The sequence below is a fragment of the Artibeus jamaicensis genome, unplaced genomic scaffold, assembly GCF_021234435.1.
Source record: "Artibeus jamaicensis isolate MK-2021 breed Jamaican fruit bat unplaced genomic scaffold, CSHL_Jam_final contig_1085, whole genome shotgun sequence".
Lineage (NCBI taxonomy): Eukaryota > Metazoa > Chordata > Mammalia > Chiroptera > Phyllostomidae > Artibeus > Artibeus jamaicensis.
The window spans coordinates 1,642,089-1,659,315 of NW_026521214.1; the positions used below are offsets into that span (position 1 = coordinate 1,642,089).

Below are 17,227 nucleotides of genomic sequence, written 5' to 3' on the forward strand. Positions count from 1 at the left end.
TTGCATGGATGAGATGGGGCTGGCCTTCCAAATATTTGTACTCAGTATTTTGAGAAATGATTCCAGCTAGTTTTTGCCCTGTCACTTAGACAATACAAAATGGCAAAGGCAATCTTCTGTGGTTATATCTTATGTAAAAAGAAACTGATCGTCAAAATGAAATATTGTACTTATTTCCTGGATTAATGATTTCTCTTAAAAAAGGAGGAAGGTAAAGCTTTAAACATTTTTGTTTTGGGTTTTGTGTGCAGTTGTTACTGCCTAAGTTTGCAGTTTCATACCTGGTTATGTTTTAATAAAGAATGTGATGTTTTGTTAAAGTTGGCTGAGTAAAATTCTTTATAGTCAGTTCTATAAGGCGAAATAATTCTTAGATTGGTGTGTCATACTTCTGTGTATAAATACTTTACACTACTTTATAAAAATCATAATTAGGATAATTTAGAATCAGTATGCAGTCTCCGTTATTTTAATTTCAGTTCTTTGAGGACTAACTATTGTCTTCAACTTAAAAACTACTGTAATCTTAAGTTTTTGTACAACCATTGTGTATTCGAAGTAATTATAAATATTAAATATGTCATCAGGTTGATGCTCTAAAACAACTAGCATGTTCTACTGTCAGGATAAAGGAGGCTAATAACTGAGTTCTTTTTAATACTTTGTGAGGGCGGAGGGAGGTATCAGAGTTTTTGTGTCAGACCTTTAGCTATGTATGTAGATTAAACAACCCCCTTTTTAAAAACAAAGATTTTATTTATCTTTAGAAGGGAAGGTAAGGAAAGGAGAGAAGAGAGGGAGAAAAACATCAATGCATGGTTGCCTCTCATGCATCGCCTGCTGGGAACCAGCCCGCAGCCTAGGCATGTGCCCTGACCGGGAATCGAACCGTGATCCTTTAGGTTCACAGGCCCACACTCAATCCACTGAGCTACACCAGGCAGGGCAAACAACTTTTCTTTTTGAGGACTTCATTAGAGCTTTAAGGTTCTGGGAAATTGATTTACTCTGGCCATAGTCCTGAGAATTAACGCATATGTTGTTTGTCTGTAAAGTAAACCAGATGATGTTTATTGCCTTTGTAAGAGGAGGCCTCCCTTGTAGGGACTTGAAGTTTCATGTGCTTGGCAGAACACCCCTTTCACGGGGATTAATTTGTGAGCACTAAATGAGGGTTAGAACCTTGACTAACACCTATTGTATGAAGCCAAGGAGGTAAATGAAAATATGGAAACTTGGGTATATTTCACAGAGCCTCAAATGACCTCATACTGTGAGGAATGAAGAAAAGAGATTGTGTAACTTGTTGTAGCCAGAGTGTTTTGGTGTCTCTGGACTAAAGATTGAGCTCAGGAGACTGTTTGTTGTAATACAGATTGTGTGTAACCTGTGTAGAAGTATCTTGATTAGCAGAGGGCCTACTGATAACCAGAGGTTCAAATTTCAGATCTCCTGTGGCAGGCCTGACCCACTTGTTTTCTCTGTTCTTATTTTTTTCATATTTATCTTATTTAAGATATGGAGGCATAAGGAGGAAGGGTCTGGTTATTTCTTGATTTAGTAATGTGATGTTGATTAGTAATGTAATGTTGTAGTCTACTTTATGGTCCACTCTTTTGTCCTTACAAAGGCAGGGAAGATGTAGAGTTTATGAGATCAGTCCTTTCTCTAATGATAGATCTTAGTAGTAATATAGTGCCAAGAAATCCCCATCAGCTAAGCTCTGGCTGAGCTGTGGGTACCAGCCACCTGGGTAATCCCATAAAAGGGCCAGGAAGAAGTGCAGTGAGACTTTGAAAAGCTCAATCGTGAGGTGTTCACTGATCATCTATCTCCCTGTTGCCTCTCCCATTTCTTTGATAAGTGATAACATTTTTCTCCTTTAAATTTAAGGTTCCTCAGAAAATTTTGAGTAAGTGGGAAGCCAGTGTTGGTCTTGCTGAACAGTACGATGTTCCGAAAGGGTCAAAGAACCGAAAATGTGTCTCCAGTGCGATCAAATTGGACAGTGAGGAGGATATGCCATTTGAGGACTGTACAAATGATCCTGAATCAGAACATGACTTGTTGCTTAATGGCTGCTTGAAATCTATGGCTTTTGACTCTGAACATTCTGCAGATGAGAAGGAAAAGCCTTGTGCGAAGTCTCGAGCCAGAAAGACCACCGATAATCCAAAAAGGACTTGTGTGAAAAAGAGTCACATGCAATTTGAAGCACGTAAGGAAGAACGGAGGGGAAAGATTCCAGACAGCCTTGGTCTAAACTTTATTTCCGGGGATGTGTCTGATAAGCAGGCCTCTAATGAACTTTCCAGGATAGCTAACAGCCTCTCAGGGGCCAGCGCTGCCCCGGGAAGTTTTCTCTTTTCTTCTTGTGCAAAAAATACTGCAAAGAAAGAATTTGAGACTTCAAATTGTGACTCTTTACTGGGCTTGTCTGAGGGTGCCTTGATTTCTAAACGTTCTGGGGAAAAGAAGAAAATTCAGCGAGGTCTGATGTGCAGTTCAAAAGTACAGCTGTGCTATATTGGAGCAGGTGATGAAGAAAAACGAAGTGATTCCATTAGTATCTGTACCACTTCTGATGATGGAAGCAGTGATCTGGATCCCATAGATCCCAGTTCAGAGTCTGATAACAGTGTCCTTGAAATTACAGATGCTTTTGATAGAACAGAGAACATACTGTCCGTGCAGAAAAATGAAAAGGTAAAGTATTCTAGGTATCCTGCCACAAACACTAAGGTAAAAGCAAAGCAGAAGTCCCTCATTACTAACTCACTTTCAGACCACTTAAAAGATTGTACTAAGACAGCAGAGTCTGGAACTGAGACATCTCAGGTTAATCTGTCTGATTTTAAGTTGTCCACTCTTGTCCGCAAACCCCAATCGGATTTTCGAAATGATGGTTTCTCTCCAAAATTAAACACCCCATCAAGCATTTCCAGTGAAAACTCAGTAATAAAGGATGGGGCTACAAATCAAGCTCTATTATATTCAAAAAGCAAACAGCCCAAGATTCGAAGTATAAAGTGCAAACATAAAGAAAATCCAGTTGTAGAACCAGCTACAAATGAGGACTGCAGTTTGAAATGCTGTTCTTCTGATACCAAAGGCTCTCCTTTGGCCAGCATTTCCAAAAGTGGGAAAGGGGACGGGCTAAAACTACTGAGCAACATGCATGAGAAAACCAGGGATTCGAACGACATAGAAACAGCAGTAGTGAAACACGTTCTGTCAGAGTTGAAGGAACTTTCTTACAGATCCTTAAGTGAAGATGTCAGTGACTCTGGAACATCAAAGCCATCAAAACCATTACTTTTTCCTTCTGCCTCTAGTCAGAATCATATACCTATTGAACCAGACTACAAATTCAGTACATTGCTAATGATGTTGAAAGATATGCACGATAGTAAGACCAAAGAGCAACGGTTAATGACTGCTCAAAACTTGGTTTCCTATCGGAGCCCTAGCCTTGGGGACTGTTCTACCAGTAGTCCTCTCGGGACTTCTAAGGTGTTGGTTTCAGGAGCCTCCAATCACAGTTCAGAGAAAAACGGAGATAGCACTCAGGATCCAGTCCGTCCTAGCCCTAGTGGGGGCGACTCTGCACTAACTGGGGAATTGCCTGCCTCCCTGCCTGGCTTGATGTCCGACAGAAGAGACCTCCCTGCTTCTGGCACAAGTCGTTCGAACTGTGTTACTAGACGCAGCTGTGGGCAACCAAGGCTATCATCCAAATTGCGAGACGGTTCAGGCCAAATGGGGAAGAACACAGTGAACCGTAAAGCCTTAAAGACAGAGCGCAAAAGAAAACTGAACCGGCTTCCAGCTGTGACTCCGGAAGCTGCACTGCCAGGAAGCAGAGAGAGTGGGTGTTCAGAGAATGGCTCCATGAGAGGTGGACCCGAAGACCCTGGTAAAGAAGGACCCCTTCAATTAATGGGCCGGTTAACAAATGAAGACAGTGCTCATTTTTCCAGTGTTCATTTTGATACCAAAATCAACCAGTCTGACCCTGATAAAATTCCTGAGAAAAGCCCCACTTTTGAAAACAGAAAAGGTCCAGAGCTGGACTCCGAAATGAACAGTGAGAATGATGAACCCAATGGTGTTAATCAAGTGGTACCTAAAAAGCGGTGGCAGCGTTTAAACCAAAGGCGCACTAAGCCTCGTAAGCGCATTAACAGATTTAGGGAGAAAGAAAACTCGGAGGGTGCCTTTGGGGTTTCGCTTCCTGCTAACCCTGTAAAGAAGGGGGATGAGTTTCCAGAGCATAGACCTCCTCCTTCGACGAACGTGTTGGAGGATGTGGTGACAGATCCAAATCACACGGGCCACTTAGATTCAGTTGGGCCACGGCTGAATGTTTGTGATAAATCCAGTGCCAACATTGAGGAGATGGAAAAGGAGCCAGGAATTCCCAGTTTGATCCCCCAGCCTGAGCTTCCTGAACCAGGTAAGGATTCCAGACTTTCATAGAAAGGGATTAGAGGAAGTGATGACAGTGATCCCCTCTGAAGTTCTTATAGAAGGGCCTAGTGCAGTTTGGAAGGGAAGGATCATTACTTGAAGAAAGGATTTTATGCAGAAAGGCCTGAGTTTAGAGGCTCAACTTTCCATGTACTTCCAGAAATTATGCTTTATTGGAAGCACTTTTTTTCCCTCCTTTTGCTTCTGGTAAGTTTCAAGAACATTTTATTGTGTTCCTTACTCTTTTAATATATGAACTTTTTGGGACTCCATTGGGTATTGTAGGTAATTGAGAGGTTCTGAACCTAAGAATTAAATCTAGTGTTCGTTTATACAAATCAAGTAGATTTAATTGAATGTTAAGCTTCCTTTTTATTTATTTTTTAATCCTCACCTGGGAACATGCTTATTGATTTTAGAGAGAGGGGAAGGGAGGGAGAGAAACAATGATGCAAGAGAGAAACATTGATAGGTTGTCTCCTGTGTGTGCCCTGACCAGGGATCCAACCTGCACCATTTTGGTGCACAGGATGATGCTCCAACCAACTGAGCCACTTGGCCAGGACTGTACTTGTGTTTTTTAGTATATTCGTAGACCAGTGTGACCACCCATATGATCAATTTTGGAACATTTGAATACCCCAGAAAAAGAAACGTTATACCCTTTATTAGTCTCCTTAATTTCTTCCCCATCTATAGCTTTGCCTATTTTGTATATTTCATATAAATGGAACCATACAATATGTGATACTTTTGTGTTTGGGTCTTTTATTTAGCATGTAACAATGCTTTATTGTGGTAAAAAAAACATATTTGCCCTCTGAACAAGTTTAAAGTGTACATCACAGTATTACATACAGGCACATTGTTGTACAATAGGTATGTAGAACTTTTTCATCTTGTATGTCTGAACTCTGTACCTGTTGAACAATAACTTTTCATTTCCTTCTTTGCCCATCCCTAGCAACCACCATTCTCTTTCTGTTTCTGTGAATTTGATTTCTTTAGATACCTCTAAAGTGAAGTTGTAGTATTTGTCCTTTTGTGATTGGATTATTTCATTTAGCATAGTGTCCTCAAGGTTCATCAATGTTCTGGTGTGTGACAGCATTTTCTTCCTTTTTTGAGGCTGAATAAAAAGTCCGCTGTATGTAGATACCACATTTTCTTGATCAACTCATCTGTTATTGGACTTTAGGATGCTTCCATATCTTGGCTATTGTGAATAATGCTGCAGTGAACATAAGATAGTATTTTTAGTTCTTTTAGCTATATACTCAGAAGTGGGATTATTGGGTCATATGATAAATACTATTTATAGTTTTTTGAGGAATCTTCATACTGTTTTTCCATAGCAGCTTCAATAGTGCTCTAGGGTTTCAATCTCCATATCCTTGCCAATACCTGTTATTTTCATTTATTTTTTAGATACTGATCATCCTAACAGGTGTAAGGTGATACCACATTGTGGTTTTCTTTTGCAGTTCCTGTTGATTAGTGATGTTGAGCATTTTTTCATATGCTCATGGGTCATTTGTATATCTTCTTTGAAGAAACGTCTATTTAAGTTCTTTGCCCCTTTTTAAGTTGGGTTATTTTTTTTTTGTCATTGAGTTGTAGGGAATGCTTTATCTTGCATAGTAACCTCACTGAGTGTATGGTTTGCAAATATTTTTCTTATATTCAGATTTTTTCACTCTTAAATTGTTTGTGCAGAAATTTCTACATTTGATATCGTATACAATCTGCCTATTTTTGCTTTTGTTATCTGTGCTTTTGGTGTTGTATCAAAGAAATCCTTGCTTATTCCAAATGTCAAGAATCTTAATTTTTCTTTTAGGAGTTTTATAGTTTCAGGCCTTAAACTTAGGTGTTTTATCCATTTTTAATTAATTTTTGTATATGGTGTAAGGTAAGGGTTCATGTTCATTCTTTCGCTTGTGGATATCCACTGTTCCCAACACCGCTTATTGAAGAAACTGTCTCCATAGTGTAGTCTGAGCACCAAATTGGATCACACATGTAAGAGTTTATTTCTGGTTTCTTTATTCTGTTCCATTGATGTGTATGTCTATCTTAATGGTAAGCTCATATTGTTTTTATTACTGTAGCTTTGTGATATGTTTTGAAAACAGAATGCTAGAGGCCCTTGTGTTTTTCTTTATTGTCAAGGTTATTTTGAAAATACAAATAGAAAAGATTATTTTGGTTATTTTGAGGGTCCTTAGAAATTCCATGTTAATTTTAGGGTGGGTTTTTCTATTTCTGCAAAAAGTGCCCTTGGGATTTTGGTAGGGCAGCAGTGAATCTGAAGATTGCTTTGGGTTATGTGGACATCTGACAGTATGAAGTCTTCTAGTCCATGAACACAGATAATTTCCCGTTTGCTTGTCTCTAAGTTCTTTTCAGCGGTGTTGTATCATTCTCAGTGCCCAATTTTTCCACATCCTTGGTTAAGTTTACTCCTGAGTTATTTTATTTTTTGTGCGACTGTAAATAGGGTTATCTACTTAATTTCCTTTTTGAATTGCTCAGTATTAGTGTATAGAAACAATTGATTTTTTAATGTCGATTTTTGTATCCTGCAGCTGTACTGAATTCATTAGTTTTTACAGGATTTTGTTTCTTTGTTTTGTGGAATCTTTATAGTTTTTTACATACAATATCATGTCCTCTATGAACAGTTCATTTTACTTTTTCCGTTCCAGTTTGGATGTCTTTTATTTCTGATTCCTGCTTGATTACTCTGGCTTGGAGTTCTAGTAGTGTGTTAAATAGAAACGGAAAGAGTGGTCATCCTAGCCTTGTTCCTGAGCTTAGAGAAAAAGCTTTCAGTTTTGTTTAGTTTTTGTTTTTTACCATAGCATATCCTCTTAGCTATGGAATTTTCCTATGTGACCTTTATTATATTTAGATAATTTCCTTCTCTTCCTAGTTTGTTAAGTGTTTTTATCAGGAAAAGTGTTGAATTTTGTAAAGCCTTCTCTGCATCAGTTGAGATAATCATGTGATTTTCTTTCTTCATTCTGTTAATGTGTTGTATTACATTTATTGATTTTTGTGTATTGAACTGTCCTTCCACCCAAGGAATGAATCTTGCTTGGTCATGGTATGTAATACTTTTAATGCGCTGCTGTTGGATTCACTTTGCTAATACTTGCTGAGGATTTTTTTTTAAGATATTTATTTTTAGAGATAGGGGAAGGGAGGGAAAAAGAAGGAGTGCCACCCATCAATGTGTGGGTGCCTCTTGAGTGCCCCCTACTGGAGAACCGGCCCACAACTAAGGCATGTGCCCTGACTGGGAATCAAACTGGGAACTGACCCTCAAACCACTGAACCACACCAGCCAGGGCTCTCTGCTCTTTTTTGTTGTTGTTGTTGTTGTTGATCTAGCTAAGGGATTGTCAGTTTTGTTTACAGAAAAACAACTCTTAGTTTTGTTGATACTTTTAAGTTCTCTTTTGCTTATTTCTGCTAATATATATTACTTCCTTCTGCTAACATTGAGTTTACTTTTTTTCCCCCTCATTCCTAGAGGTATAAAATTAGGGTGTTGATTTGGGAATCTTTCTTTATTTTTAATGTAGGTAGTTTCTTTTGTAAACTTTCTTCTTAGTACTACCTTTGGAAGTTTTGGCATATTATGTTTTCATTTGTCTCAATATATTTTCTTATTTTTTATGGAATTTCTTCTATAATTTTTATAGTCTCTATAGTTTTGCATTTTTTAGAATGTCATATAGTTGAAATCATATAGCATATAGTCTTTTTAGCCTGGATTTTTTTCCCCACTTGATAAAGTGCATTTAAGTTTCTTCCATGCATTTTCATGGCTCAGTAGCTCTTTCTTTTTAGTGCTGAGTAATCCATCGTCTGGATATACTGCAGTTGGTTTATTCATTCCCTTACATCTTGATTGTTGCCAAGTTTTCACTATTAGGAATAAAGTTGCTAGAAAGAGCCATGTAAGCTTTCAGCTCCTTTACATTATCTTTAAATAAACTAAACGAGATAGGAGTTTGAGTTAGCGTAAAGAAATTGTTTCTCACATTTTGTCCTAATGAAGGTTTTATGGCTTGTTTCTGTATGTGCTGTCTGAGGAGTGTAACAGCCTTTGCCAAGCTTGCCTGTGAGTTTTTGTCTTTGGTTTCAACTTTTGTGTTCCTTTTATTGAAAGAACATCAGCATTGCCACATCCAGCAGAGGCAGAAAGAGCTTCCTTTAAGATCATCGTAGCCTGAAATCCCTATTGCTTCTTAAGTAGACTGTATCCTGAATTCTGTAAGCATTACCTTATGCTCTTGAAGAGCTTACAGTACACTATAATGACTGTAACATGTTAAGTGTACGAACATGTGAGTTTTATAGGGAAATTATAGATATTTGTTTCATTAATTCAAAGAAAAATGGTATGATACTTTGTATTCTGACCACAAAACACAAAAGGTTTTTTAAAAGCAAGTACCCAAAATTCTGTATTTTCATCTTATTTTCTGACTTTGACTATACATTTTTAATGTCATTGAGGTAATGGTATACAAATAATTAAATCTGTATTTTGATGATTCTGTTTAGAAATATTTGTTTTCTAGTGTGAAAATCACTGCAACCCTGATAATGAAGTATATCTAGAGTGAAATTCATGTGGCAGTGCCAGTTAGTTAATATTCTGTCTGAATATCTGTTCAGTGTTCTTCATAATCCAGAGAGGTGTTACTTCAAATAATTCCTGATGTATGTTATGATTTTATCTGACATAGTATCTGTATTTTAATGTTAATTGTGTCAATGACTATAGGACACTAGTTTCCACTTAATCTTTTGTGCAAGATTGGATAGTCTGTGTGCTGTGTCTACAGAACACTTAAATTCTTTCCCTCCCAACTTTTGCATGTGATAAACCATAGCAAATTATTTTAGTCTCTTGAAGCTTAAGCCACAGTGTTTTTGAGAGTTTTCCATCTGTGTACCTTTTGGAGTACAGAGATGGATGCATGAAAACATTGGGTTTTCTTCTTTCTTTTTAGTTAATTCTGAACTTGCTTCTCTTTTAGTTGTGCGGTCAGAGAAGAAACGCCTTAGAAAGCCAAGCAAATGGCTTCTGGAATATACAGAGGAATACGATCAGATATTTGCTCCTAAGAAAAAACAAAAGAAGGTACAGGAACAGGTGCACAAGGTATGTTCCAACATTTCTACAATCTTTCATTAGTCTTTTAGGATGCTGCAGTTTGCCTTCGATATCATATTTTGTCTTCATGGGACAATAATTTCCTTAACTGGGATCTTACTTTTTCTGTTTTTTACCTCCAGCTTCTGGCACAATACTTATTAGCATGTACTAGTTATACAGGAAATGTATAAATGAGTCTTTGTACTGTGTGTGTGTGTGTGTGTGTGTGTGTGTTTCCTCCTTTGTTTTAAAAGTGTATTTAGTGATTTAGGAAAAAATGTTTAGTAAAAAATGGTTTAAAAATACAGTAGTATGATTCTAATTTTTTAAACAAATATTATTATACCTTATTTGATGTATTTTTAAATTCAGTTTCTTTAAATTGAAGTATAGTATTTTATTTTATTTTTTTAAGGATTTTATTTATTTTTAGAGAGAGGGGAAGGGAGGAAGAAAGAGGGAGAGAAACATCAATGCGTGGTTGCCTCTCACTTGGCCCACATTGGGGACCTGGCCTGCAACCCAGGTGTGTGCCCTGACTGGGAATTGAATTAGCGACCCTTTGGTTTACAGGCCTGTGCTCAATCCAATGAGCTATAACTAGCCCAAGCTAAACAAGTATTTTAAAGTAAATTAGAAACATTTTGACTTTCTGTCCCTAAATAATATGCACCTCTAAAAAATAGAATTTTTCCCTTCATAATTGATACAATATTATTACATCTAATAAGATCAGTTAATCTAATAACAGTCCATATTGAGATTTCCACCATTGTCCCCTGAGCTTTACATTTGTTTTATCCAAATCAGGATCCAGTGTGTGATCACACATATCTGGTGGTGGTTTTCTTTTCTTTTCCTTTCAGATTTTACTTACTTACTTACTTATTTATTTAGAGAGTGGGTAAGGGGAAGGGAGGGTAAAAGAGAGGGAGAGAAGCATTGATGTGTGAGAGAAACATCAATTGGTTGCCTCTTGCCCACTCCCCATTGGGGACCTGGTCCACAACCCAGGTACTAACCCTGACTGCGAGCGAGCCCCGACTGCCTATTGAATCATCAGTCTTTCAGTTAGCAGGCCAGCACTCAATGCACTGAGCCACACCTTCCTGGGCCCTCTCTATCTAAGCAGTGCAAATACCACATTTGGTTAATCCAGTTGTGTGTGATTGCTTCGTAATAGGTGTTAAGCTTAATTCTCTACCTTCTGTGTTTCCTGTTAAGTGGAAGTTATAACTAACACTCTGATAGATTGGCATTAAACATTTTTAGCTAGATTACATCATAGGTGATACTGTTACATATTGCATGGCATCAGAAGGCATTTAATTTAACATCCAGTTAGTTGTTCACAGTGATGACTGATTCCTCCCTTTTAAGTTAGGCTGTACCACTTTTGATCAAGAAGCAGTACATGCGTAATTACTTTGGCTCCAGAAGATTGTCTGTTCCCCATTGTCCATTTCCCTGATGACTTTTTGAACCCCTGACTGCAGTGGCTCAGTGGGTTGAGTGTAATCCTGCAAGGTGAAGGGTCCCTGGTTCAGTTTCTGGTCAGGGTACGTGCTCTGCTGGGGGCATGCAAGAGGTGTCTGATTGCTGTTTTTCTCCCTCCCTACCCTTCTCTCTCAAAATAAATAAATGTCAATTGAAAATCTTTGCCTGTATCAATTTTATTGGGAATTAACAACATAAAGACATATATCTCATTATTTCTTCTATTTTTATTAGCTGGCAATTTCAATATCTCTTATAAACTGAACCATTGTATTGTCTTGAAATATATGAAAGACAGAATAAGTCCTTACTTCTTTTCAATTTATAAGCTCAGTGTATCTTAACTACATTTTTACCCACTTTTTAAAAATTACGGTAAAATATATACAGTAGTCTCTCCATTTCTGCAATTTTAATTACCATAGTCAAAAAGTATTAAATGGAAGATTTCAAAGATAACCAATTCATAAGTTTTAAATTGGGCACCATTATGAGTAGTGTGATAAAAACTTTGGCTGTCCTGTTACTGCTCCTCCCAGAATGTGAGTCCTCTCTGTGCTCAGCATATCCGTGCTGTGTATGCTGCTTGCCCGTACTCACTCAGTACCTCTTGGTTATCAGATCAGTCACTGTGGCATCGCAGTGCTTGTGTTTAAGTCACTTGTATTTTATTAAATAATGTCTCTAAAGTGTAAGAGTAGTGAGGCTGACAATTCTGATATGCCAAAAGAAGCCATAAAGTGCTTCCTTTAAGTGAAAGTTCTGAGTTAATAAGAAACAAAACAATTTACACCAAGGTTACTAACATCTACAATGAGAATGAATCTTCTCTATCTGTGAAATTGTGAAGAAGGAAAAATAGAAATGCATGCTAGTTTTGCTGTTGCACCTCATGCAAAAGCTACAGCCATGGTGCTGTAGCTTAAGTACTTAAATAAGATAAGTACTTATTTAAGATGGAAAAGGCATTGAATTTGTGGGTGGAAGATAGGAACAGAAAATGTGTTCCAAGTGATGGCAACATGTTGTGCCAGAAAGCACTGAGCCTCTGTGAAGACTTCAGCAAGGGATCTGCTGAAGTGAGTGGCACCAGGCTGTTCACGGCAGGTAAGGGATAATGACACAGATCCAGGAATATGTTTGTCACTTTATCACCTCATATTACAAGAAGAAGAAGGGTAAGTACAGTATAGTAAGATATTTAGAGAGAGAGACTACATTCACATAACTTTTACTACAGTACATTGTTATAATTGTTCTTTTATTGTTGTGAATCTCATACTGTGCCTAATTTAAAAATTAAACTTTATCATTGGTATGTTACGTGTAGGAAAAAACACAGTATATATAGGGTTCAGTACTGCCCATTGTTACCAGCATCCACTGGGGGTCTTAGAACATATGCCCCGTGGATACCGCTGTATAACATAAAATTTATGTAACTGTTTTGTAACCAATTTTTGTAACCATTTTTAGGTGGACATTTCTGTGGCATTAAGTACATTCATATTGTTTTGCAACTATTACCACTGTTCATCATCTCTACAACTTTTTCATGTTCCCAAACTGAAACTCTGTACTTCCCTCTCCCAACCCCTGGCAACACCATTCTTTCTTTTTCTTTCTGAATATTACTATTTTAGGTACTTCAAGTAAGTGGAATCATACACTATTTACTTGACTTTGACTAGCTTATTTCACTTAGTGTGATGCTTTCAAGGTTCATTCATATTGTAGCATGTGTCCGAATTCTGTTCCTCTTTAAGTACATTTTTTTTAACGCTCAAATTATAAGTTTGGCCTATGGATTCTATTTTTATATTTTCCTCTTAGGTAAGTTCCCGCTGTGAAGAGGAAAACCTTTTAGTGCGAAATCGATCTAATGCTCAGCACAAGCAGGGAGATGAGAATTCTTTGATTTCAACCAAAGAAGAACCTCCAGTTCTTGAAAGGGAGGCCCCATTTTTGGAAGGGCCTTTGGCTCAGTCAGATCTTGGAGGCGGACATGCTGAGTTGCCACAGCTGACCTTGTCTGTGCCTGTGGCTCTGGAAGTCTCTCCACGGCCTGCTCTTCTATCTGAGGAATTGCTAGTTAAAGCGCCAGGTAAGGTGGGAATGGGGGCTAAGTATGTAAGTAGATATGATTAGAAGAAGCAGGAGATTTTAGTATGTTCTGATGGAAAGCCAGTGGTATATCTCTGTACAATAAAAGTACCCACTTTTGTCCTGAGAAATCCCTAAAGTATTGGCTAAATAAATGGTTATAATGATTGTAAATTGGTGGTGCACTGTTAACAAAGAAACTACTTTTCTTACTCCATGTTGCTCTTTACGGCTGATAAGCCACCATGTGAGTCAGCACCCAGGACAGCAGGGGTTTGGGGGAGAGCCACTGCACACCGCGAAGTGAGCATGTGAACTTACTGCTAAGATACTGGCTCACCAATCCTTATGTAACTTGGGAAGTTGTTTAACCTCAGACCTTGTTTCTACATGTATAAAGTGGAGCCCATAACGTAGTGTATGATGTAATTCATCTGACACAGAATAAGCAGTTAAGGGTAAATATTCTCTTGAAGTGAATGACCGGTTGCTTTTCACTTTGTTATTCTCTCTGTGTTACCTGATGAGAGTTGGATCTAGACACCTGTGCCCAGTTCATCTTCTGACCATTGAATATTGCAGTCAGCCACGGGAATTTTGGTTATAACCTTTTACATTCCCAAGAATATCTTTTAAAAAGTGTCCCAATTGTGTTTAATCAAGTGATGCAGAATCAAAAAGACTTTAAATAGAATAATAAAGATCATTACTATTTCATTACCTGTTATGTACCAAACTTTATTATTAGGCTTTTTAACATATTTTTTAACATACTTTTTTAAGAACAATCTTACAAAGTAAATTAATATCTTTTATTTAGGAGCAGAACAGAAATTCTCATTCTGATTCATTTATGCCCAGAATTCAGGCTCTACTTCACCCCACTTCTTTTCTCCTTACCACCAATGAATTGCTGTAAAGGCAGCTCTGTGTTTTTTGTTTCTCCCTGTGTGTTCTGTGTGACACACACACACACACACACACACACACACACACACACACACACGAATGTCCTTCCACTAGTTTGTCTATATTTGAGACTGTTTTCTTATGTTAACTAATATTTGAGAGTAAATAAATTTCTACCCTGTCGCTCCCCACAGGATGATGAGAGAAACAAAAGAATATGGTGACTCATTTTTGTGTGATGTATAGATTTTTAAAAATCGGTTTGTGCCCAATTTCTATATCATCTAATTAAAAGGTACATGTATTTCAGGAAATTATGAAAGTAAGCGTCAGAGAAAACCAACTAAGAAACTTCTTGAATCAAATGATTTAGACCCTGGATTTATGCCCAAGAAAGGAGAACTTGGCCTTTCTAAAAAGGTATGTTATTGCAGTCAATTCAAATAATGTTCATATACATAGAAATCACAGAATGTCAGTCTGAGAGATCCTATATGGAGAGGCTGTTTTGCATTTGTGTGGACATATGCATCATTTGGTTTTAAGGTATCTTTACAGAGGAAGATGTTTGTGTTTGTTAGAATTTCTTTTGTGGCCTCAAAAGCTTTTACCAGGTTTCTACTTCTATCTCTACAAGGCATTAACCTGTTCACATTCCATTGCCCTGTCTGCATAAAATCTCAGAAAATTCAGTTGAGCTTTATGTAATTCAGGCAGAGAAACATTTGAATTAAGTTTTTGAGTTTGCTAACTGTTTTATTAGCCAAGAAGGCATCGTTAAATAGTAGATGGAAATAGAAAATTGATTTTCAAATTTTATAATGGATAACAGTTGGATATTGATTCCTTAGGAAATATCTCACACCCCTTACTGTGAGGAGCAACACGTAGTAAATGTTAGAATTTCAGTTGTGTGGTGTGTAGACTTCCTATTAAAATGTTTTTTAAAGAAAAAGTGCAATTTATCAAATAATTTGAGCTTTTGGACTTCTTTCTTTAACTATAGCAAACACTCATTTTTTAATCCTACATTAAGGTTTTTTTTGTTAGATATGCATCTGTATTAGCGTATAAATGTAAAATTTACTTTGTGTTTTTATTCCTTATTTTAAAAACTACACTGTATCTTTTAATTCTTCTTCTCAAAGTAGTCTGAAGACATGGACTTGTCCGTTACTCTGAGGCTCATCCCGCTCTCCAGAGGGGCTTTGCCTCTTCCCTCTAGCCTCTGCCTCAGCAGCTCACCGCCCGGCTTTGTGCTTTTCAGTAGTCAAGCTGTGATAATCGCTTTCTGCAGTACTTCCTCTCCTGGCTTTGTGTTATTCAAATCCTAGCTATTTTGCAAGCTTCTTGGAAGAGGTAGAGAAGAAGGGCCAGGGAAGCTGGAATTTAGTCAGCTATTTTGTGTGTGGAAGTAACATTTGCAATCAGATGGTAAATTTAGCAGTAGTGTCATACCAGGTAAGTCATGGAAAATTGTTATATTACTGCTAGAGGTTAGGAGATGCAAATTTCAAAGAAAGTAAGAATTCTGGCCAGTTAAGAAAATGAATTCCCCCCAGTTTTATATATAATTGGTATATATAAGTGAATACTTTGAAGGAATAAGATGAATCCTCAATGGTTTTGAGACTTGATTGTTTGCAATATAGTATTAATGTCTATAATCTTGCTCTGTCAAATGTAGTTTTCTAATCTAAAATGTGACTTGCCATGTTTGAGGATTATTTTTTCCCCTAAGGAGATAAAAAGCATTATTTAGTTTATATATTTAATTTAAATTTACATAGGCAAGTGTATCCGAAAAGTCTTTTCTTTCCTTTTTTTTAAAGATTCTATTTATTTTTAGAGAGAGTGTAAGGGAGGGAGAAAGGGGGAGAAGCACACTGAATAGTTGCCTCTCACATGGCTCCATCTGCAGACCTGGCCCACAACCCAGCCACGTGCCCTGACTGAGAACTGAACCAGCGATTTTTCAGTTCCCAAGTCAGCGCTCAGTCAACTGAGCCATTCTTTTTTAAATTGCAAGATAACTGACACGGATAAAATGCATAGACCTTTGTTTTGTGTGGTAGATACTTATATCTACCATGTAGGTACTACCTATCACCTCAGAAATTTCTCGTGTACCTTTTTCATTCAGTTCCTCATTCTCATGTTTTCCAGAGGCAAGGCTTGCTTTCTTACTTCTGTCATTGTAGGTTACTTTCGCTTGTTCCTGAATGTTATATGGTTTTTTTTTTATTCTGGCTTCTTTTATTCAACATTTATTTTTGAAGTACATTCATAGGATGATAATTTGTAGTTCATTCCCTCTTATTGCTGAGTAGTATCCCAAGTACAATTTGCTTATTCTTTCTCTTGTTGATGGACATTTGAGGTTTTCCTTTTGTAGCTATTAATCTTAAGGCAGGTACAAATACTTCTCCTCAAGAAGTATTTATACTGTTGGTGCACAAATATTTTAATTTCTCTGGTGGACAAATATTTTCATTTCTTTTGGTGTGGGATGCTGGTTCATGCATGTTTTTCTTATACATAACCTGCCATACTCTCCAGAATGGATGTACAGCTTCACACTCCGCAAGCAGTGTGTGAGAGGTCATATGCTCTACATCTTTACTACCTTTTGGTTTGTCAGTCATTTTGGATTTAGCCATTCTGGTGGATGTGAAATGATGTCTAACTATGGTTCTTTTTATATTATTCTAATTAATGATGTTGAACTTCTTAGTATGTGTTATTCCTTTATCTTTGTAAAGTGACCATTCAAGCATACATACATTTTAGGTTGGGCTATTTATCTTTTTTATGGTTGCTGTTTAGTGGTGCTTATTATATTTGGGATATAAGTTCTTTGTTAGATATTTGTACTATAAATATTCCCAGGATAAGGCTTGCCCATTTATTTTCTTAGTTGTCTTTCATGAGAATATTTTTGATGTATTTTTTTCTTTTATGAGTAACACTTTGTGTTTATTTCATAGACAGAAAAGTGCTCTTCTGTGTTTTCTTTTAGGAGTTTCATTCTGGAATTTATGTACGGATCTTTGTTTCATCTTCGTATTTTGA

The 17,227-nt window shown here is 37.2% G+C and overlaps 1 protein-coding gene across 6 annotated transcripts in view; it reads left to right on the forward strand.

Annotated features, from left to right (window-relative positions):
• The window catches only part of NSD1 (nuclear receptor binding SET domain protein 1), a 158,521-nt gene that overhangs the window by 90,166 nt on the left and 51,128 nt on the right, over positions 1–17,227 (forward strand). For all 6 annotated transcript variants that reach the window (XM_037126410.2, XM_037126408.2, XM_037126407.2 and 3 more), the window contains exons 5-8: positions 1,894–4,456; positions 9,528–9,652; positions 12,977–13,247; positions 14,466–14,575. In XM_037126410.2, coding sequence (XP_036982305.2) covers positions 1,894–4,456; positions 9,528–9,652; positions 12,977–13,247; positions 14,466–14,575 — 3,069 coding nt within the window. The remainder of the gene's footprint in view (positions 1–1,893; positions 4,457–9,527; positions 9,653–12,976; positions 13,248–14,465; positions 14,576–17,227) is intronic.